Genomic DNA, 23,052 nt, shown 5'->3' on the forward strand with positions numbered 1-23,052 from the left:
TGCCCCAGCTCTCTCCACCACCCTCCAACTGCATTTGGTCCGAGCCTGTGAAGAATTATTCCCTGCAACAACTTGTCACAGTTCCCGTCCTTACAGCCTTACACAGAGCTGTTTCCCAGTTGTCATGCAATTTTTCATAATTAAATTGTGATTTATAAAACATAATTGCAGATAGAATAAATTGCTGACGTGTATATTTGCCAATGCTCGTTACATTTTTATGAGAAATTAGAGATGTCAGAGTGGGCCAGTGTCCCTACAAAATACATCCTGTGCTGTGTTTCCGAAAGGCATAAAGCAAAAAAAAAAAAAGGACTAAAAATAATGAGTGTACAGTGTAAGACAACCATAAACTAGAACGTATTAAAATATCACTTAAGTGCAAAAAAATTCATCCGGCATTTCTTGACAAATACCTGAAAGGGGAAAGAGCACGAGGGAATGGCAATGCTGGGAGAGAGAGAGAGAGAGTAACATTCGTTCTGCCCCATTTCACGGCAGTTTATTGTTGTGCTGAAGGAGACGTAACAGGATGAGGTGAGTGGGATGAAGTTTAGTTCAGGTGACTCTAAGTCGGTGGACTAGATCATGGAAAAGATCAGCCTAATTCAGAGCCACCCAATAGAAATTACATGTTTTGTATCAATAAACAAACGGTCGCGAACACTCCAAGTATGGGTTAAGCTTCCTGATACTGTCAGACATCTCCCTTTGGCAAATTACCCTTGGCAGGAAAACTGTGGCTTGCAAATGCCCACGGAAAGCAGGTACTCCCTCCGACGGCGACACCCACTGTCTCAGCTATAAATGCCGACCAGGCAGGGTGGAATTTGGAGCTATGATTCCAGAACAGCTGTAGGACCAGCTTTGAGTTTAACCCGAGTCGGTCGCTGCTGCCACTATGAGCTGTGGCTCCAAGCAGAGCTCCAGGAGCTGCCTGCGAGGGGGCAGCGGGGGCAGCGCGGGCGGCGGGGGGGGCAGCACGTATTCCTCTGCCTCCTCCAGAAGGATCGCTGTGAGGTCAAGCGGTGGCGGCAGGACTTCTGGCAGCAGTTGTGGAGGAGGAAGCTCCAGGAGCAGCTACAGTGGGGGAGCAAGCGGTGGTAGCTGGGGGAAGATGAGGCGCAGTAGTTACGGAGGAGGAATGAGCGGCGGCGGGTTCGGAGGGGGAATGGGCTGCGGCAGCATGGGAACTGGCTTTGGGTCTGGCGGGAGCGGGTTTGCTGGTGCTTATGGGGGAAGTTTTGGTGGTGCTAGTTTCAGCGGTGGCAGCTTTGGCGGTGGTGGCTTTCTTGGAGGGAATGGGGGAATTCTCTCCAGCGACGAAAAGCTGACCATGCAGAGCCTTAACGAACGCCTGGCTGCTTACCTGGGCACGGTCAGAAATCTGGAAATGGAAAACGCTCAGCTCGAACAGTTAATCAGGGAGTGGTACCAGAAGCAAGGTCCTACTGGTACGAAGGACTACAGCCACTACTATGGAAAAATTGAAGACCTCCAAAATCAGGTAGGCTGTTCTTTGCCAGAGAAGTTTAAGCGTTGACTTTTTGTGATTGCGTAAAATGTTCAAGGCACCCGCGTGGATCCTTCTAACCTCACCATCTCTCTGAATGCGCCTCTTGTGCTTCAAATTCTGCCTCCGTGCATCCAACTCTCTTCAGCTGGCGGTGGAGAAATGATGCCCCCCCCCCGCAGCACACACCGCAGACGGCCGCCGGCTGCACGCGCAGACTCAGAGCGCCGGCAGTGGATTGGAGAGCAGGGGACAAGGGGTGCCCATCGCCCCTGGGACGTGCGGGGTCTGACCTTTGGGTGCAGCCCTGTGCCCGGGGTGTGGAAGGCGAGACAGAGCTATGGCGGGGCCACCACTGGGGGAAGAGTTTTTGCAGTTCTGATGTTGTTTCCACACGGGGACCTCTCTGTTCTGTGCTGGAAACGACCCTTCCAGGCCTCCGCATGTGGGAAACGCTGTTCCCCGCAGACACCTGGGCATTATGACAAGACAATCGCATTCATATTTCTGTCCCTTGTGCAAAGCTGAGAGATTCACAGGGCAAGTCTTCCTCAGCATATTGTCTTCTCTTCTAGCTTGTGACTGCAGCTGTGGAAACCAACAGGGTACTCTTGGACCTGGACAACACAAGGATGACTGCAGAAGACTTCAGGATTAAGTAAATATATATTCCTCTTTTCTGGGCACTGACTTCCTTTCTCCTACTTATCTCAACTTAGTCTCATGAATTCATTCCATAAACAAATATCAATCCTCAGAGACTAGGGTTCCTCCTGGTTTCATGGCAGCACAACTGAAGTAATCTGTAAACCTTCTAAATTCTTCATTACTTCTGCAATGATCTCCAACGCTCCCTGTGGCTGTGGAGTCAAAGCTTAAAAAAAAAAGCTTTACTTTTAAGAAAATAAAAGTTGTGATTTTCTCTCATGGAAAGTCAGATGAAACAGATAGATGAAGCCTGCACAGTCTACAGTGAGAGGTGGTGAAAAAGGCCACGTTTTAAAATTAAAGTTAAGATTAAACTTTATTACATTTCTTAATATTAAATTTTAATATTAAGCTTGAAGTACTGGCTGCTGATTTTCTAATTCTACCGGTTGAGAGATGCCACGTGCTACCAAGTGCAGCCACAAAAGCAGCCACTGAGATACTGGAATACACGAATGTTTTCATAGATGACGACAGCAGGAGAAGGACTGAGAGCCCAGACCAGGGCTGACCTTTCCGCACTGTCCCTGGCGCAGGTTCGAGACGGAGCTCGCTCTCCGGCAGAACGTGGAGGCTGACATCAACAGCCTGCGACCCTTGCTGGATAATCTGACGCTGAACAGGTCTGACCTGGAAATGCAATTTGAGTCCCTAAAGGAGGAGATGATCAACCTCAAGAAGACCCACGAGGAGGTAAGAGCCAGCTCCCTGAAATGCAAACTGCAGAGGAAAACAGGAACGTTACGGTACGGGAAACGCGGGCAGGTCCCGCAGGTAACACCCTCTCCTCAGGTGCAGCAGCTCGGCTGGAGCCGGGCCGAGTGCCGGGGCCAGACCCCACCAGTCTCTCCCAGCAAGCAGGGGCTGGGAAGTCAAGGCCAACAAGAAAAACCTAACATACATATATATATATATGTGGTGGAAAGGGTCCAGGATGGTTTTGGATGTCAGAGCGGATCGACTGACTTGTAAACTCCAAAACTCTTGCAAATCTTCGTTTATTTGCCTTGGGCTTGGGTTTTCTCTGCAGGAAATGAAATCGCTGCAAACACAGTCCAGCGGTGATGTGAATGTGGAGGTGAACGCTGCTCCAGGAGAGGATCTGATGAAAAAACTGAATGATATGAGACAAGAATATGAAAATATTATTCAGAAGAACCGTGAAGAGGTTGAAAGGTGGTATGAAAGCAAGGTAAGAAGTTACAAACGTGAATGTTCACATTACAAAAGAAAACCAATACCAACTTTCGGTAAGAACTGCCTGTGGGCAAATGACACTTTGAACGACAACATCCATTGCTTTTAGGATATAATGGTAGAATCCCTTTGATGAAAATAAAGGAAATTACAAGTGGGCTCGAACTGCACTGGCACGGCCAAATAAACAAGTTTAAACAGCCCCCGTATTGCAAGCGGCCCTGCTTCAGCTTCTTGTGTTGCCAGACGTTTCCGTGACAAACCACCACGCTGACACCGTACACTAAACTCAAACCCGCCAATCCTGTGTATTGATTTTTCAGATGGAGGAAGTGAGTCAACAAGTCCACTGGAGCGGCCAGGAAGTGGAATCAAGCAACCAGCAGATCTCAGTGCTGAGACGTGACTATCAGAGCCTGGAAATCGAGCTGCAGTCGCAAATCAGCATGGTAGGTACCAACAGCTCCTGAGCCTCCGGCACGTGGAGGGGCCGCGAGGTTCTGGGATGAGGGGAGAGCCAGCACTCCCCTTAACAAGGACGCTTGGCCCGTCTGCCACCATGTAACACTTTTCTCGTTTGGGGTGTAAGAATGATCACACATTCCCCCAACGTGCCATATTCCCCTGAACACTGCATTTTGTCTTTCATCCTCAGTTACAGTCTTTGCAATCCAACCTGGAAGACACGGAACGTCGCTACAACATGCAGCTGCAGCAGATCCAGGGCATGATCGGCCCCTTGGAGGAGGAGCTGGCCAGCATCCGCTGCGAGATGGAGAGTCAGAACCAGGAGTACAAGATGCTCCTGGGCATCAAGACCCGCCTGGAGCAGGAGATTGCGCAGTACCGGGCCCTGCTTGAGGAAGGGCAGCAGGATATTAGGTGTGTACATTCAGACGAATTAACATGCCGTCTCTGCAACCTCTGCAGACGGGCGAAGATAAAAGTAACAAAATTCATATTAGGAACAAGCGCGACTCATTCAGCCTCCGCGTATTTACTATAATCACAAGAATTCACACGAAATCTAAATCTCAGCTGGCAGTGTACAAAGGTGGATTATTTTGTACTTATAATGAACAGAACAAAACCATTTACAAACGTATTTAGAACTATAGTTTGCCATTTCTTCTCCGAAGTAAAAGCAGGCAGAACAGTTATATATGGAAATGAAAGGCAAGGAAGAAAATAACTGCCTTGTATAAATACTCAAGGTACATATTTTGAAAGACTTCTAAACCCATACGTTATCTTCCTTTTTCTTCCTCAGGCAGATCAGTCAATTTGTCCCTAAGTAAGGATACTTTAAAACCCATTCGCTAGAATGTGTTTCACACAGTAGTAAGTTTCTCAGTCATGCCAGAGCTCAGAGGGAGTCAGAACGTGGCCTCGATAAGCCGAGAGGACAGCGGACTCCGGCCATGATGTGTAAATCTGACATGCGCGCCCTTTCCTCCTTGCAGCATCTCACAGGGAGGAGCTGGCGGCGGATCCTCAGGAGGAGGAGGAGGAGGTCGTGGAGGAACCAGCTGGTGTTCTGGAAAAGGAAGTAGTGGAGGAGGAAGTGGTTGGTCCTCGGGTGGAGGAAGCAGCGGAGGAAAAACAGGAGGATCTGGCGGGAGAAGCTCTTATTCTGGAGGTGGAGGAGGAGGGAGCGGAGGAGGAACAGGAGGTGGAGCCTCTGGTAAAACCTCAGGTGGAGGAGGCGGCGGTGGCGAAGGAGGGGGCAAATCCTGCCTCTCCCGCTCTTCATCTTCCCAGTCCCATTCTGGCAAGTCTTGTGAAAGCCAAGGTAAAAACTGGAAGAAAAGAGTACATCCTCCCATTCACTTTTCTCTCTGAATAGCAGGAAGGGATATGGCAACTTCCTTCCTTGTTTGGAAATCTGGAGATATTTTTGCTATTTTTTCCTGATCCTGTTTTAAGTCCACCCTAACATTTGCTCTACAGTAACATATCAACGTGCCGGTATTTTCACAAGCGACTCACATGAAGAGGTAGTTATGGAAGGTTGTATTGGAGGATGCGTAGAAAGAGGAAATTAAGGGGGAAAAGGAAAAATAATGCTCAATCCAAAGCATGCAGGGAACCAGAGAAATCAGTAGTTTGGGAACGAAGACAGATGTTAGAAATGTAACTCGTAGTAAGGGGGGGAAATGGTTAAAGCGGGGTAAACCAGTTGGAACACTCAAGACATTGAAAACATAAGGGGTATTAGCTGCAAAATCCTCAAGTAGCAAAAGACGGGGAGTGCACGAAAGGTCTTCTCCATGTCTGATTTCCTGGCTGTGGTTCCAGGAGGTGCTGAAAACATGAGGCTCTGCCTGGAAGGGAACAAAACACTGGAGAGAGGAGCAACAATGGAGGAAGTGTCTGAAGCCATAAAAACGATGAGACAGGGTAAGGCTCCAGGTCCTGACAGCACCTCAGACAAATCCCTGAAAACATTGAAAATGAACAGGGAGCTATAATTTTTAGAAAAAAAAAAAAAAAAAAAAAAAAAGATGGGGAATGATCCTGCACTGAGGCTTCCATTTATTTCTTCTTGCCAAGGGAGGAACAGGGATATTAATCTTAGTTAAAGGTGTAGTCTGTCTCACAAACACACTTTTTCCGCCACAGACTGAAAGCACTGGCTGTAGACTGAAAGGTCTGAAGCCATCAACATAGAGAGAAAGAACGCTGCAGACTCTCTTGATGCTGCAGACAAAGGCAGTGAGCTCAGAAGGCTTTTGTGTAATGACTCAGATTAATTTTTTGGGGGTAAGATTTGATGTAGATGAGATCTAGTTTTTCAAAATTAATAGGCTCTTCAAGCTCCTCCACAGAAATGCGCTCCTTTGATCAAACCTCCTATCTGCCTAGCAACAGTTCTATGTATACTAATGCTTGGTAGGCAAGATGAAAATATATTATGTGCCGTCCACGTTTAACTTATAAAAATTTGTCGTGAATATCCATACACACATAAATACAGATTCTAAGTTCATCTGTATTTGATTTACAACGCTACAGTCACTCTGAATTTAAAGAGTGATTTACACTTGCATAGTTGAGAATAGAAGCGGGTCCATGTGTTTGATGTGATAAAGCTGCGAACACACGTGCTTGAACAAAATATTGTCTGTCGCTGTTCTAACTGTTCTAGAATGCTGGGGGGGGGAAAAAAAAAATCGAGTCCATTGAGAACTGCACAGTCTGCAATTACGAAGTAACAAAAAGATAAAAAATGACGAATGAGATAACGCTTCTTCAAAGAGATTCTTGCTTCCCTTCGTCTTTCAACAGGGAGTTTTCGGAAGTCCGAGGACTGACTGGCGGAAGCAGCCCCTCCCACTGCAGGACCTTACCGGGGGGCCCGTGACCCGGCCAGGGCACCCGGCGCGTGGCCCTTGGTGCCCCTGCGAAGAGCAAAAGCAAACGCTTGTTCGAGTTCCCCAACACTGTTCACTGCAGGGGCTCATCAGAACCCTCCGCATGGGCCTACTTGCTTCTTCCATCTGAATTTCTGTTCCTAATCACTGTTACCTGGGTTAATCTCTGCCATGATTGGTGCTCCTGTCAATAAAATAGGAAAAAAAAAAAAAAAGCACGCGAATAAACCTTTGCTTCTCTCTGATGCAATCGGAAAGCCATGTCTGGGAGAAATTTCCTTCAGCAGGCGTTTTCGTTTGAGTCAGTTACAAATGTCAAGCCCTACCTGCGGAACACACAGTAACTTGCCAGGTTTTGCATGATGAGACCCCGAAGTTTGCTGCGACACATTCACCATTTAAGGCTGACTGGGCAAAACTCTGGAGGATACACTGCCAGGTGCAATGTTCTGGTGACCCCTGCAATCCCTACTGGTTTCTGCTATTAACTCCGGTCAGGGAAAGACAGGGTGGGCTTAAGGGACGGGCTGTTGCCTAGAAAGATTCTTTGGTGACTTCCTAAGGCCTCATGGAAATGCAGTGTGAAACTTTTCGATCGTGGAATTTAAAGACGGAAATTTTCGACTCCCAGCACCCAAACACCCCAGAGTGCAAACAACCCGCAATTAATTACCCCAAATGAGCACATTCCGAGTGCTGCCTACGGGATGACAAAGGGGTAAAGTTCAGTGAACGGGATACCCCTCCTTCGCGACGGGGGTCGGCTGCGCTGTAAAGTACGTTCCTACGGCCGGAGTATGAACCCCGGAGCACACGTACGCTCCTACAGAGGGAGGAAGTCACAGCTGGTTTTACTGATCGTAACCCTGCCTTGCTGTCTGGAAGCCATACAATTCTATTTATTTCCACTTCGGGGCACTTCTCACATCTAAGTACAAACAGGAACACACTTTACAAAGCAGACTGGCAAATTCTGAATATTTAGCATACGATTTTACAAATTCCCGTGGTAGGTTGAGAGGGAAAAAAAAAAAATATCCAAGAGAAGATTCCAAAACCACCTTTAAGGGTTGCTACAGATCGCACAGGAGAGGGGCTGTTCGCGGCGCTAAGGTGCAAATGCCCTAAAAGACAGAGACGGAACTTTTTGCTTTCACTGTAGCCCCGTTTCCCTCCTTCAGGCCCCGGGTGGCACAAACCGGCTGGAGGGTTCCCCCCGCCGCTCCCCCACACCCTGTCCCTTGAGCACTTCCCACCTCTGGTGGGGGCTCATCAAAGGGTGGGCTCTGCGTCAGCACGGCCGCCCTGGGCTCAACCGCTGAAACCAACTGTTGGGGGATGTCACCTGAACACGACTCGGAGAGCTCCCGACACGAGCCCTGCTCCCCGATCCATCCCTCACCGCTTGCGCTTCTTGGCTCATCTGCTTCGACACAAACAAAGGGAACCCGATAGCAGTATCACTGTGTAAGTTTTTCTCTCTGTTTTGCAGTTACGGGTTGTGGTTTTGTTTTTTTTTTTCCCTCCGAGGAAGGCATCACCCACGGGAGAAGGTTGAGAAACACAGACTGAGCCGTGGGAACGGCAATCCTGCACACCTGAGCTCTGGGCAGAGCTGTGCCAGTGATTCACGGCATCGCCTTATGCCAGGCTCTTGGCCAATGTGATTAGTATTTGAAAAGAAAAAAAAATAATCTAAGAAGAAATTTTATTTTCTGACCAGTGTCTCTATGGGGGCCTGAGGAACTGGCCGGTCTTGCCAAGGGACCCTCCATACAGAAGCACACACTGACACCCCTGACCTGGCTGCGGAGCGGCAGCGTGGATCCCGTTTCCAGGATCCCCCCATCTCCCTCCTACTGCAAAATCTCCTACTTAATTTTAAATCCCTTGCAGCATAAAATCATACTTGTCTGTGTATCGCTAGCTGCCCCCCAAACCTCCTTCCTCCGATTGCTCTGGCAGCCTTAACACCTCTTGCAGGCTGTGACAATTCTTTTTCAGACCTATTAGCAGCCTGAATTAACGAACGCTCCCGCTCCAGGAGCCCAGCTCCTCTCACCTCCCCCAGTAGCCTGCCAAGTTAATCTCAAAACTGTTTCTGTTGAGTGCACGCTGCCTGGCTTTTACAGCGTGGTTTACAGGCCTTCACCTCACCTCTGGCCTTACCGCAGCACCCGCGAGGCTATTAGGGAGGTCATATACAATTTAGGTGGAGGAGGGATCTGTCTGTGCTGGAGCTTGCTGCCCAGCACCGTTGCGGCAGCTCTGGGAACTCCTGACACCTTCTGCTCCTGCCCCTTTCCAAAAATGTTACTTACTTGTAGTACTTTTACTGCCAGTTACCCAATTATCTGGCTTCTGTGTGTCTAACCTTCCTGAAACAAGTCCTTGTGAGAGCAAAGCAGAAGGAAACTTGAGGAGTCCAAAGTGTGGGAAGGAGAATCAGCCCTGGGAGGGGCAGCAGCGCCGCGCAAACACGCGGAGGTGGGGACGCGGTGATGGCTGCCCCCTTCAGCACTCACACGGAGACGTTATCAGCACGCACAGAAATGAGGAAAAATCTCCGAGCAATTAGGATAAATAAGATGCTGTTACTATTCCTACTTTTACTGCTCTGCACTGATCATTCCGCGCTCTTCCTTACCTAAACCCCAGATCTGCGCGAGTCTGCAGCCGTGACGCAAATACGCTCCGCGATGAAGTTTATTTGCTACAGGTTACAGTGTGGGGCAAAATAAATACAAACCACCCATAAACTTTAAAAAATACCTACGTAATGGTGGCATTAGCGCTCATTTCAGACAAGAAGACGACTACCCCGAAAAGAAAGTGTCAGCCGAAGTATCCTTTCCTTTTTCCCTTTTGTATGTGCAAAATCTGCATCTAGGGCATCGCCAGCATTTGCTTACTGAGAGAACAGGGTTGAATTAATAACAGCGACGCAAAAAAACTTTATGTGGAGGAACGGAGGTAGAAAACCAAACCTATTGCCGAGCAGGAGTAAGAAATACGGATATTGTCGTGTCAGGTGTCCAAGCTTGGGGCACGCTTGAAGTGGGACTCCGGCGATATTAAGGGTAGTGAGGAGAGGCTCACACGTTTCATTTGCATGCATTTTGTTAGGCGTTAATCAGCATAATAAGCTTTAATTTTATGAGTACACAATGTTGCAATTTGGATACTTATCTGGTGTTCCTATTAGTGCTCTGAGAAGAGAACCGTGGTACGTGTTAGAACAAGACCTTCAGGACAACCTTAGGCAAAAAGAAATGTGCGCACACACTCCTGTGTTTGTACTCCCAGGGCAATCCATCCGTCCATGCGAAGGCACGGATGTCATTTCAAAAATTGCCTATGCATATATTTTGCTGATGTCTCTTTTGTTCAGCATTAATTGTCAGCCCCATTAATTGTCAGATGCTACGCAGGCGACATTCATGGGCTTCAGAACGAGCACAGCCAGGCGTGCCCTGCTGCGGGACGGGGGGAAAGTGGGAAATCTGCCGAGAGCCCGCCCTCCTCCACAGGCACGGCCTTGTGCGCTTTCTTCACTCCTATGAGGAGCTTGCTTAGGCAGTCATTTGGGGTTTTGTGATAATAATTCTCGATGTGGACAATCAAGCAGGGGCCAGATCCCCCGAGGCAGTGGGCATAAACGGGACTTAGTTACCCTCAGACTGGCTGAAGTCCACAGCTCCAATTCCAAGCTCAGTGAGTATTTAACCACCTTGAGTCACCACATTTGCTACATCTTCCTTTTCGACCTTGTGCAGACGAGGCTGAGGCTAAGGGGAGCAAGTACCAGCTCCTTCCCACTTGCCCCTGGCAGGCAGGTTGCCCTGGAGCGTGTGTAGACCCTCGGCAGAGCTCAGCCCAGCAGCCTCCTGCAGGCCAGCACGACCTTCCTCCCCGTGAAGCGCTCCAAGAGCGGATGCCTCTCCTTCATCCGTCCGCTGGAGCAACGGAAAGTACAATACGGGGACTGATGCCTTCGCAGGCTGGGATTCATTTGCTTTTATCGTGCCCTCCAGCTGCTGCTGCGGGCAATGTGAAAAACACTGTTCCAGTTTGGTACCGACAACAAAAATTATTCCACTAAAATTGACATCACCCTGTAGGAGACGGGTAATCACAGAGGGACAACTCTGATTCTGTCTCAAAAAGACAGAAATGAGCAGTGGCAGCTGGCAGGCAGCAATTAGCAGCCTGTAAACTGCACGAAAGCCTTGACCCCTGCCTGTCACAGCCAAATGACAAAAGTGGTGTGGACATTTTCCGGATCTGAGCAACAGGCATCCCTCCTGTCAACCTACTGCACGGAAGAGCCAAGTTATCCTGCACAAAAGTGTGTGCTAGGAGCGTGCCAGAGGTTTGAAACTTCTAGTCCTCTTTTTCTTTGGTGGGTCTAGTCTAAAAATTCTTTGGAAATACTGTGATTTCACTAGGACCTTATGAGATGAAGTAGGAATGAAGAGTGAGCACAGACTCCCAGGTGAAAACAGATCCTCTCACAAAAATCTCTGTTAAGAGTGATGGGAAGAGATTATTAAAGAGCTCAAGAGACTCGGCTCCAGCGCTTGCCTCGGGCACGGTATCAGAATGACACTGAACTAAAGGGGAATGGGTTTGGTTTTCAGTGCACACACAAGTGAGAACATTTTCTCCAGGTCTGCTCTGACTGCAGCAGCTCCAGCCTGTTGTATCAGGCTCCTGGTTCTGTTAAAATACACAGCAGCGTGGGCTGCTCCCGGAGTTTGTCTTCATTCTGATGCTAGGCAGTCACTTCTTTGATATATATCACGGAGGCCTGATTAAAAGGAAAACAATAACAGAGAGAGAGTGAAAGAATGTCAGCGGTCCTTGAAATGTGGCATGTGCTGAGCTTAGCAAGGAGCAGGAGTCAGTGCCAAAACCTCCAGATCCTCTGGGCTGAGTAACGCTGGTCGCTGCGCTCCTCGGGTCTGGTTCGGAACCAGCAATGGTACGCGGCGTGCTGGATGCTGGACCAACACAAAACCAGTAACGATTAACCTGTGCATCATAGATAGGAAAGAGATGAGGAAAAAGCCCTAAAATTGCCAGTTCCTTTAGGCAGTGCCGTAAGTTATAAACACACTGGTGGAAAGCATCAGAGAACGAAAATTTCTGAAGGCTCTTTAAATGAGCTCAGAGAGGAAAAATTCATCCTGTCCACAGGATGGATCTTCTCTGGTTCGTAAATATTTGCGCAGTTAAATATTTAATAATCAATAAATTAAATATTTAATAATAAATTAAAATATGCCAGGAGGAAATTCAATGGTGCGCCTCTACGAGAGGATGAAATACTCACAGTTCACCTGTATTTTTCAGGTCCGTTAGTATTACAGTCCAGACAAACTACATTTTTGAGAACTTAGTGACTGTGAAACAAACTATCGCAAGGAAAATTTTCAGCTGTTAAGAATGCGGCATACCCTAACAGCCAGCAGGATTTCTATAAAAAGCACTAAGATGGAGCTAGCAACAAAAACGAAATAATAGCAACACTAAAGATAAAAAGGAACATTTTACGAGGATGTGACTTAAAATCTACCGAAGATCTAAGGGCAAAAAATCTTTTGCGTCCTTCCTTTATATATAGACACTGGTAATAATACAGAACTAAACTGAAATGCTGGGGTAATCTAAAGTTCTCCACCCTCAATGGCTTGACTCTTCTTTCATTGCTTTTTTTAAAAAAAAATAAATATTTTTTTTCCAGGCGTACAATAAGATATGCCCTTGTCAGAAGAACCTTCCAGTATGGAAAAGTTGCTGCTGTGAACAAGTGCATATAGAACAAGTGCGTATAGAAAAAGACAGCCAATAAATGAAATAGGAAACAACGCCGGTTCTCAGATTAAGACTCTTTCGGCAAACGTTTTTACTCTTGTTTTAATAATTCCAGAGAATTTTTTGCTCGCTCCCGCTAACGAACCCATAGATTGTTCCAGCTTGTCTGTGAAAAGCATCTACAGGGAATATCACTGGAATCACCGATGGAAATGTGAACATGATAATCCATTTTACTTACCGAAGTGGAATTTGTGAAAAAGGGCCCCCACTGACCAAAACGGCATTACCCAGACACAAAGGCAAAACAACGCTAAAAAGAAAAACCATTTTGGATACAGCAAGCTGCATCTGTCAGCACCAGTAACAGAACACGCAGAAGCCCAGAAACGGTGTTTATGCTGCTGAGGTGACACTACCATCCTCCAGCTGTGAATCAAAGAGAAATTATCACATCATCAAGCTACTTTAAATCTTTCATCACCTTTAAGCCATTGAGTATATCAAATAGCAAGATAAAATCAGGGAGCTTTTGAAAGAGATTGCATAAGCAGCAATAAAGCAATGTTGGCAAAAGCAAACTGCAAAAGGACAGGCCAATGGATTCAGTCAGAAAATGTTAAATAATCCTTAATTTAACATTAAAAAAAAAAAAAAAAGGTCCAGAAGTTAAGGGGCAGAAATACAGTTTGTAAGAGAATCACGCACACGGACACCGATAGCAGAGGGTAAAACCCAGCAGCGACGCACAATCCGGTCCCAAACCGAGGTGGCCCTTGGGAAGCGAGGGCTGCGCTGCCCCGCCGCCTGCAAACGTCCGCGGGAGATGCTGAGGGGCGGCATCAAGGACAGCAACTGGGGAGCAGCCTCGCGGCCCCTGCACCCCAGGTTTGGGGCAAGACCGTGACGTGTCATAAATACGGTCATTAGAGGATGGGTAACCAGGAGGAAGAAAGGTGATGAAGGCATTTCAGTAGCACGGGACAAAACTGTCACGGGAAAAACCAGCGCTTTCTTCCAAGCAACCTGTAAGAGCCCGGGCTCCAGCTCAGCAGGGCCACAAACGCTGATGGTTGTGCTGCTGTTCGCAGCCAAGCCGTAGGGACTGGCTGGGTCTCTACTGTACTAAAAAATCAGAGGTGAATTTCTCATAAAAAGCTTTCAGAGTAAGAACAGAGCTGGGTGGATGCCGAGGAAATGAGATTCTGCACTGGAACCAGAATATTCAGCTTTCACCCGGGGCACAGATGAAACACGGGAACAGGAGCGTGTTGTGCAGGTGACAGTCTGGACCCAGCATCAGTTCGCCCTGACCCCGACCCTTCTCACAGATTTTTCAGAAACGTTCAATTCTGTCTATAGATACTCTGCTTTAGCATCAAAACCAACGACTGGGGCGGGGGGAAACCATTTACAAGTCCATCCTGGGTAAACTCCTGGGGATCAGGGCAAGACTGAAATATCGTGGAGTTTCTTCCGTGCGCTCAGGCTGGTTTCGGCGGATTGGTGTAAAAGTCTTTTCAGCTTTCCCTCTCAGGATATAATTTAGCATCTCAAGGATCTCTGCATTAAGAGCAGTATATATAATGACTCTATCACCTGTAATGTATGACACGGTACCAGCAGAGAGAATGAGCAGTTTTATATTAAACCATGAACGGTCTTCCCACACAGCAGTTTATAGGTCTTTGTCTGCATTAATACAGCTTATAATTGTGCTACAATTGACTTCATAACACAATTAAAGTATTCTTAATCTTCCTCTTTTAGATCGACTTAGATCAATTTAGATATAATTTTTTTCTCTTTGATTTCTAGGACTTAGCTCTCCAGTGTGCTGTTCCTCACCAAGGAAGGGTTTTCATTTTCAGATAAGAAATTTGAAGCAGGCTTCTCATGTAAATAAACACGTTCTCTACGTGATGACAGGGATCCACAGGTTGGACAGTCCAAACAGACGAGTTACACGGTGCTGTTAATAAAACTCTTGCCCTATCAGGTATAGTGAGAAGAATAATATAAGCAGTGTAGATGATCTTAAATGCACAAAATATGAAGGAGCAAAAGAGAACAACAGTCTTTGAGAGAACAAAAGAGAACAAAAACCTTAGCAAAGGAAGGAGATTAATAACTGAACAAATAAATGCACAGTCTAACAAGAGAGATTTGGGCCTAATCTTCTTTCTTTTAGGGAAGAACCGAGAACAAAAATTCTCTCTGTAGAGCTCCCTCGGGTGCACGTTCTCTCAGCGTGAGCTTCGTCGGGATCCTGGAGAAAGTGGTTTTTCCATCGTAAAGCAGATCCAGGCTGCACGAGGCAAAAGGTTACCTGCTCCAGAACAAGCTAAACGAAAAGAATGCCACCCAAAAGACACGAAATGTTCGGTCTTAAACAAACACCACAAACCCGGCAATGGGCTAGATTGCCTGAGATATCAGCACAAAAATATTGTTCAGCAAATTATTCTTGGCACAAACAACAAGGTTGGTAAATGCCCCCGGAGAAGGAAACACCCTGATGGTGACACCCACTGTCGAAAGTATAAATAGAGAGAGCTGGGGACGAAAATTTGCAGTCCTGAATCTTACCAGGCTGCACACCTAAACCTGGGATCGTGGTTAGACGCTGCCCTGCTGTCACCATGAGCTGTGGCACTAAGTCTTCCTCCAGTACCACCAGAATTAGCAGTGGAGGTGGTGGCAGCGGCGGCGGTGGCGGAGGGGGTGGAGGGGGTGGCAGCTGTGGAGTGCGTAAGTCTGGTGGATACTCCTCGATGTCCTCTAGAAGATACACCTCTTCCGGAGGAAGCGGAGGCTTTTCCGGGAGAAGCTTTGGTGGAGGAGCTTCCAGGAGCAGCTACGGAGGGGGCTTTAGCAGCGGCAGCTGCGGAAGGATTAGCCGCAGTAGCTACGGTGGGAGAATGAGCGGTGGCAGCTACGCAGGAGGAATGAGCTGTGGGAGCATGGGAGGAGGCTACGGCTCAGGTGGGGGTGGCTTTGGGGGAATGGGGGGTGGGTATGGAGCTGGCCTCGGGGGAGGCAGTTTTGGCGGCGGTGGATACAGCGGAGGTGGATTTAGCGGCTTCGGGGGGAGCGGTGGCTTTGGTGGCGGTGGCGGTGGCTACGGTGGAGGTGGCTACGGTGGAGGTGGTTTTGGTGGAATGGGGTTTGGAGAAGACTCCGGGCTGCTCTCCACAAATGAGAAGCTGACCATGCAGAACCTCAACGACCGCCTGGCCTCCTACCTGGATAAAGTGCGACGCTTGGAGGACGAAAATACTCAGCTTGAGCACCTGATCAGGGAGTGGTATAAAAATCAAGGTCCCACTTCTACCCGGGACTACAGCCAGTATTACAGAACGATTGAGGAACTGCAGAACCAGGTATGGTGTATTTTGGCTAACTTTGGGCAGACCCTCATTAGAACGGCGCTTGCCTCCCGCTCCTTGGGGCAACATCTTCCCCGCTCTGTCCTAGCCAGGGAGCAGCCTGCTGTGGTGCCTTTTCTCTGCCGCGGGCAGTGTGGTTTGGTGCAGGGGCCCACCACCACGGGTGCACCATTGCGGCCCTGCCCTTCAGCGCCGTGCTCTTGCCTCTTTGTCCCTCGCGCTCTCCAAGGGGGGATAAAATCACTGCCTGCTTATGTTGGGCTACCAGGGGCCACATCAACTGTATCTTCCTGTGAATATAGAGGACGAGACGATGTGCGTTTAGTCTGACTCCAGCCCTCAGCCAGTCAATAGTCCCGCATCTCCTACATGAATACAGTTGGTGCCAAACGCAACAGTAGTGACGTCTACCCACTATTTTTTGCATGTGAGCTGATTTAGTTATTCTTTCCAACAATGTATTTTTTTAATGGATCAAAACTGACAGCAAAGGCACTTAAAAGATCTTTTAACTGGAAGAAATAAATTCTTCTCTCTCGGTATGGTCCTGCAGCACTAGTCAGGCTCGACGTTACCATAAGGAGCCTCTGAAATGCGTTTCTGCACAGGTATTTCTTCCCTCTGTCTGTTTGTCAGGCTGAAGAGATGATCACTGAATAACATCTGCCCTCTCCCTCTCAGATTGTTGGTGCAAACGTGGACCTTAACAAGATCCTTCTCGACATTGACAACACCAGAATGACTGTGGATGACTTCAGACTGAAGTGAGTCTTTCCCTTCCTGCCTCATTTCACACACACACACACACAATCCCTGTAGGTGCTGTAGCCTCTTGGCTCTAATGACAGAAGACAGAATTGTTGGGAAAAGCATTCTGAGAATTAATTTTTTTTTAGTTTTTCATTATTTTCCTCCAGACAAGTTGCTGAAGCGTGCCGTTTGAAGGACTACATTTGAAGTTTCTCCATCCCTGCATGTAGATTTATCAGCATAATCTTCATCATATAAATCTCAGAGAGAGAAATTGTACTGAAATCAAACAAACCTACCGGAGATGGAAAGAGAATTAAATTAGGTCCTTTCTTTTAAGAACTGAGCAGTGGGATCAAAGATGAAAGACGTACTGGTGGGAACTGTTCACAACCAAGGTAACAACGAGGTTTGGCAGCACTTTTACCATTTTTCTTGTCTGTTGTTTAGGTATGAAACTGAATATACTCTGCACCAGAGCGTGGCAAGTGATATTAATGGATTACGTCCACTCTTGGATCAACTGACTCTGGCCAGATCTGACTTGGAGACACAGTTTGAATCCCTAAAAGAGGAACTGATCTATCTCAGGAAGAACCACGAAGAGGTAAGTTTCTCCACACTTTAAGATAATAACTAATGAGAGCTCAACGCTCAGAGAATTTCCTGCGGATTTCTTCCACTAGCAGCCACCAGCTTGGGGTCGCTGGCTTTGATCATCCAACTCGACATGATCTGGCTTTGGTTTTCAGGAGTAGGCAGCACCCATAGCTGCCCACAACCGATATAATAAGACACCCAGGTCAACGTGTGGCAAAATGAGACCAGGGAGACGAATGGCTCTCAGTACAAAGTGCAATTTTGTGGCTGGAGTCATGGAAAGAAAATTGGCTAGAATGTATGGAGGAGTCAAGAGAAAAGATTTATACTATCTGCAATGATATTTCCCACTGGGAACAAAAACACATTCAAGGATGTTCACAAAGAGCACGCTGCATAGAATTCCGTATGACCCTGAGGAGAAAATGCCAGGGTCAAGGTGTACGCGGTGCTGCTGCTCGCTGTAAAGTCTGCCCAAGGACGGGCAGAACTGCTCCCTCTGATGACAAGGGCAGGTGAGGTTCCCTTTGCAGGAGCGATAGAGCTGTCTGAGGATTCGTGTCCCTTTGTTTTCCTTTATTTGAAACTATGACATTTCTCCTCACCTTCACCCTTTAAGAACCTGGTGGGGTTTGTTGTTTTTTTTTTTTTTTTTCTGCAAACACAATCCAGTGGTGATGTCAATGTGGAGGTCAATGCTACTCCTGGCATTAATTTGATGGAAAAATTAAATGAGATGCGTTGTGAATACGAACGGCTTATTGAGAACAACCGGAGAGAGGTGGAAAGCTGGTATGAAACCAAGGTAAAGCATGGGGGGGGTTCAGTTACTAAATCTTTCAGAAACAACCGGACCTGTTTACATCAGGGACTTACCAGTTTACAGCAGAGGAAAGGCAATTTACCACGTATTATTTAAGGGACATTAACTTTAAGTGACTTTAAGCAGTTCACCGTAACAGGTCAGTGCTGGAGGATTAAGGTTACGTGGTGAAGCACAAAGGATCTCTGTGTTCCTGTAGCGAGGGGGATTACACAGAGTGAGTTAGCAGTGGCATGTGGGACATCTACACAATCTACATTACATCCTTCTTCATTCCTATTCATTGCTTTCACAATAACCCCACAATGTTTCCTTATTATCAAAAATGTCTCCATTTTGTATGTGAATTTTTCAGATGGAAGAAGTTAATCAACAAGTCCACTCAAGTGGCCAGGAGATACAATCAAGCAACCAACAGATCTCTGAGCTGAGACGTGAATACCAAAGCCTGGAAATCGAGCTGCAGTCGCAAATCAGCATGGTAGGGAAAGGCAACTGCTCCTGCTTCACCTCGGACAGGCTCTATGTGTCCCTGGAATCAATACGGGGTTCCGCCTCAAAAGCGCTCCATCTCTAGAGAATGGGATACTGCACTGCTTATCTTCAAAGATAAACTTTTTTCCGGCTTGTGAAGATCTCAAGTTTCTGCACAAAAAATGAGTTACGCTCGCCACATTCCCCTAAGCAGTATATTTTGTTTTCCATTTGCAGGTAGACTCTTTGCAATCCAACCTGGAAGACACGGAACGTCGCTACAACATGCAGCTGCAGCAGATCCAGAGCATGATCGGCCCCTTGGAGGAGGAGCTGGCCAGCATCCGCTGTGAGATGGAGAGTCAGAACCAGGAGTACAAGATGCTCCTGGGCATCAAGACCCGCCTGGAGCAGGAGATTGCGCAGTACCGGGCCCTGCTTGAGGAAGGGCAGCAAGACCTTGTGTACGTAACCTGACAAAGGAACACAGCCCCGTGTAAAGCCCGGCTTGCCAGCTTAGTCGCAAAGACAGGGAATCAACAGTCTAGATTTGCACAAGAGATTTTGCACAGAAATGAGGCTAATTCGGCTCCCTTGAGCAGGCGCCTCCTCGGTTTGAGGCACTACACATTTCTTGGCAAACCCGTTGAGAATATGAATCATGTGAAGAAAAATTAATGCAGGAATTCTGAGCTACCGATTTGGGGCTGGAGAGGGAAACCCCTGTACAGAGACTTCCCTCTGCCCTGGCTCCAGAAAAGGTCAGGAGCTGAACAGACAGAGGTCACCTTGGAAAAGCCTGCAAGCAGAAAATAGTTTCCAACCCTTCATAAAGTCTCAGCGTGCAGTTCTCTGACGGCTCAAGCTACTTGGGTTTCTGTTACGCGGTGAGCCTGCTTCTGCTTGTAAGTGGTGCTGGGAAGAAGAGATAAAGCTTCATTTTCTGCCTTTCCAATTCGGGGCGCAGCGACGCCACACGCCGACAAAGCAGCAGTGCTAAATCTTGCAAGAAATATCTGAGCAGAATGTGGGTAAAGCAAAACCTTTTTGCGCATTCAGGCTGAAATTGAGAGAGGTTGATTTTTGGCACACACCGGTTGTCTTGCTGATCTGTGCTAGGTTCTAAAAAGACAGACATGAGAAGCGCAAGCTTCCCTGCAGTATCTGTAGATAATTTCCTTCTGACATCAAAAATGCATGCGATTAACTTTTTTTCTCCTTTCTTTCTCTTTACAGAATCCCAGCAGGAGGCATGGGAGGAGGCATGGGAGGAGGCATGGGAGGAGGCATGGGAGGTGGTAGAATAGGAGGTGGTGGCTATTCTTCTGGGGGAGGAAGAGGAGGAGGAGGAGGAGGTAGCAGCATGAGTGGTGGCTATGGAGGTGGAGGCATTTCCTCTGGCAGCGGAATGGGAGGAGGAATAGGAGGAGGCAGTGGTGGAGGAGGAATGGGAGGAGGAATGGGAGGAGGGAGCGGAGGAATTGGAGGGGGAAGCAGCGGTAGTATTGTCGGAGGAGGAGGAGGAGGAGGAGGAGGAGGAGGAAGGATCTCAGGAGGCGTCAGCAGTTCCCACTCCTACTCTTCATCTTCCCAGTCTCAGTCCTGCAGGAGCGGGGGTGAAAGCCAAGGTGAGAACTGTTGTACGGGCACACTGTTCTCTCAGCCCATCCTTACTCCTTTATACTCTGCCTCAACACACTCCCAGAGGAGAAACTGAAATCTCTGGGAACTGTTAGATTTATCAATAATTCTTCCCAACTCGTGTGCAGAGGATCAGCTCTGCTTAAGACACCCACACTCAGTGTTTATGGAATTTGCGGGTCCTCACAGCTGCTCACGCGGTTGAAACCCAGCTGTTCTTCTTCATCCCTCTCATTCTCTGCAGACCCTCACAAATATCGCTGCCGTTGTGCCACGCCGGCGGAATGCTCATGGTCACCTATCGCATAATCAAGCTGCTTTCCCGCCTGGTCGCTAGTGGTGCCTCGGAGATTCAGCACCGGCGCTGAAGGAACTAACGCCGGCTTTATTTCTAAACAGGGTACGGCAGGAAATCTTTTGACTGAGGAAAACGCATCGAGGATCCTACAGTGCAAGACGCTTCAAACAGGAATTGGTCCCAATCCTCACATTCCCCATGCTCCTGAGGGAAGGCGGATGCTCTCCACGTCCGTGCAGAAAGGCCCCTCAGAGCTGCTCGGGCGGGCCGCCTGCCACACGCACGCTACGCACCGCTGCCCGCACGCTTTGTGGCTTCGATCGCTGGGCGCTTCAGCTCCTTGCTTTACAGATTCGACCTGTGGGTGACTTGGGATGTTCTGTATCAAAACGTGGCTAATAAAACTTCATTTCTGCCTGATGCAACCAGAACCCTGTGTGGAGGTTTTTCTTTCACTCTGTAGGTGTAAACACCCAAAACACAAAGCCGTGCCCACACACGCCCCCGGGTAGAAAAGCTGATGATACGCTACAGCAGTCGATAACGAACTCTAGAGCTAAAGCACAATTTCAGGGCAGATCATAACCAGCCCAGAACACGCTGCAGAATCTCAGCACTACGGGAATGCCAATGAAGTTGGCATTAAATAAGCACCCACCCAGGCCGGGCACAAAGAACCGCAAATGGTTACAGAACCACGACTGTAAAATTAAAGGAATGTTTCAATCCGTGATTGGCAGAAACTTGACTGACACTCATTGGTTTGACCTGGAAACGCACAAACTGGGGATCTCGGACAAATCGAGTCCATGGGAAAGTACCTGGGATGTTTATTTTTGGATCTAGGAAGTTCTGTACTGCAAGGAAAATGAACATAAACCTCTCAGCCACATCCAACTGTTACTTAAAAACCTTCCTGACTGGAGTTCGCAAAAAATTGGGTTGCTTGGCTGCTGTGACAGCTTGGAGCAACAAGCAAATAATCAGAAAGCCCTCCGGCTATTAGCTGTCTTTTGGCACTTGCATTTGCTTCTGTCCTGCTTTTTTAGATGGTTTTTTTTTTACAGTCATTATGTCAGTGAAATTACAGTATAGCTTTCTCCAGCAAGTGGTACAACTCTGTTTATGAACACAAACAGTAACGTGTTTCAGCGCAGCCCACCCCCGCGGATTAGACCCATTTCCAGAGACTTACTGACAAAAAGAACTTGGCCCAGCGCGCCCGTCTCTGCAGGTCCCCGCAGGCAGAGCTGTCTGCAGGAGGCTCCGTCGGAGCCCCGGCAGGACAGGATGTCCCTGCCGTAGCCAAGTCTCACCAAAACGCGCCCAGGCCGGCGAAGCCTCGTGTGGCAAACGAGGGGCCAGAGTCAGCTGGAGGCCGCACGGCGAAGGGGGGATTTCACCTGCAGGGAACTCCGGGCTGAGCTGCTGAGGCGGGGCTGTGTGCTCAGGGCTGGCTCTAGTGGGGAAAAAAGGTCCAAAAAATTGGTGGGGGGTGGAAGAGGGGCTGGCACAATGGGGTGAGGGTGAAACAGCACAACGCGCACGGGTGTGGATCGAGAGCACAGACGCAAAATTCATTTCCAGACATACAGGTCACGTTGCTTGAATAAAGAAAATAAAATAAAATATGTAATAAAATTGGAGATGAGCGGGCAATACTAAATTAGAACAGCTATTTTCTATATATTTGTCTTTCCAAAGACGAAGTGAAACCCCTTTTCAGTCTATAAGTGTGTGCATCAGACGCACAGAATTGGCCAGGCTTCCTCCAGTTAGAAGTGCCTGTTGTTCCCTCCTCCCCCTATCAAACCTGGTCTCTAGTATTTGCTGACGGAGGGTATGTTGTTAGGGTAATGAAAAGAAGGGTTGTCTCACCCTAAACAACTTACAAGAGTATTATTTAGGTTAGGTCTTCTGTCAGTAATCATGTGGCTTGGCTCTGCCTTCACAATATTATAACTGCAGTTTGCAGTGAGTATCCACAGAGATACTTTCTATTCGTGGTGAAGAACTGGGTTTCCAAGCTGAGTTTTTCAGTCCAGCATCAGGAATTTGTATGAACAAAAGCCTCCTCCAAAGAAAAAAAAAAAAGGCTCATTTCGGGTTTTAACAGTATAGAAAGTGATGCAAACCTGACTTTCATCTCCAAAGGCTGCCAGAATTCATTCACATCGCAGACGTACTTAACGTAGCCAAAACAGCTTAAGAAGACATCTTTCCTGAGACGGGATTCTGGAACCTTGAACTACAGTTAGTGTATGTAAATCAGCACAGAACGGTTGTTCTCTTCCTTCTAATCTTCCAGAAGCACAAAGTCTTAGAATGATCAGAAATACCCTTCCACATCCAGCGAACTCGAGGGAACACCAGAGCTGCCGGAGGTCTCTCCCCATGTCTGAGCTCCCATTCAGGAGTGCGAGGTCTTTGGGAAGCAGGCAGCACCCTGAAGAGTCTGAAGTTAAATC

The 23,052-nt window shown here is 47.8% G+C and overlaps 2 protein-coding genes across 2 annotated transcripts in view; both read left to right on the plus strand.

Annotated features, from left to right (window-relative positions):
- The first annotated feature begins 856 nt into the window (after positions 1 to 856).
- On the plus strand, positions 857 to 6,810 carry LOC113489055 (keratin, type I cytoskeletal 9-like). The gene is made up of 9 exons (XM_026864563.1): positions 857 to 1,507; positions 2,089 to 2,171; positions 2,758 to 2,914; positions 3,252 to 3,413; positions 3,742 to 3,867; positions 4,074 to 4,300; positions 4,882 to 5,210; positions 5,717 to 5,818; positions 6,707 to 6,810. The coding sequence occupies exons 1-9, from the start codon at positions 902 to 904 to the stop codon at positions 6,730 to 6,732; spliced, it is 1,818 nt and encodes a 605-aa protein (XP_026720364.1). The 5' UTR covers positions 857 to 901; the 3' UTR covers positions 6,733 to 6,810.
- An 8,542-nt stretch (positions 6,811 to 15,352) lies between these two features.
- The window catches only part of LOC113489060 (keratin, type I cytoskeletal 10-like), a 10,227-nt gene continuing 2,527 nt past the window's right edge, over positions 15,353 to 23,052 (plus strand). The window contains exons 1-2 of the mRNA XM_026864570.1: positions 15,353 to 15,720; positions 15,787 to 15,992. Of these exons, the coding sequence (XP_026720371.1) occupies positions 15,384 to 15,720; positions 15,787 to 15,992 (543 nt within the window). The 5' untranslated portion in view covers positions 15,353 to 15,383. The remainder of the gene's footprint in view (positions 15,721 to 15,786; positions 15,993 to 23,052) is intronic.

The sequence above is a fragment of the Athene cunicularia genome, assembly GCF_003259725.1.
Source record: "Athene cunicularia isolate RWA chromosome 27 unlocalized genomic scaffold, athCun1 chr27_part1, whole genome shotgun sequence".
In the NCBI taxonomy this organism is placed as follows: Eukaryota; Metazoa; Chordata; class Aves; order Strigiformes; family Strigidae; genus Athene; species Athene cunicularia.

Excerpts from the sequence above, each read along its gene's own strand:
- LOC113489055 (XM_026864563.1), top strand. The coding sequence starts at position 902 with ATGAGCTGTGGCTCCAAGCAGAGCTCCAGGAGCTGCCTGCGAGGGGGC. Across the intron at positions 2,172-2,757 it reads GCAGAAGACTTCAGGATTAA|GTTCGAGACGGAGCTCGCTC; the intron begins GTAAATATATAT and ends TCCCTGGCGCAG. Across the intron at positions 5,819-6,706 it reads CATAAAAACGATGAGACAGG|GGAGTTTTCGGAAGTCCGAG; the intron begins GTAAGGCTCCAG and ends GTCTTTCAACAG.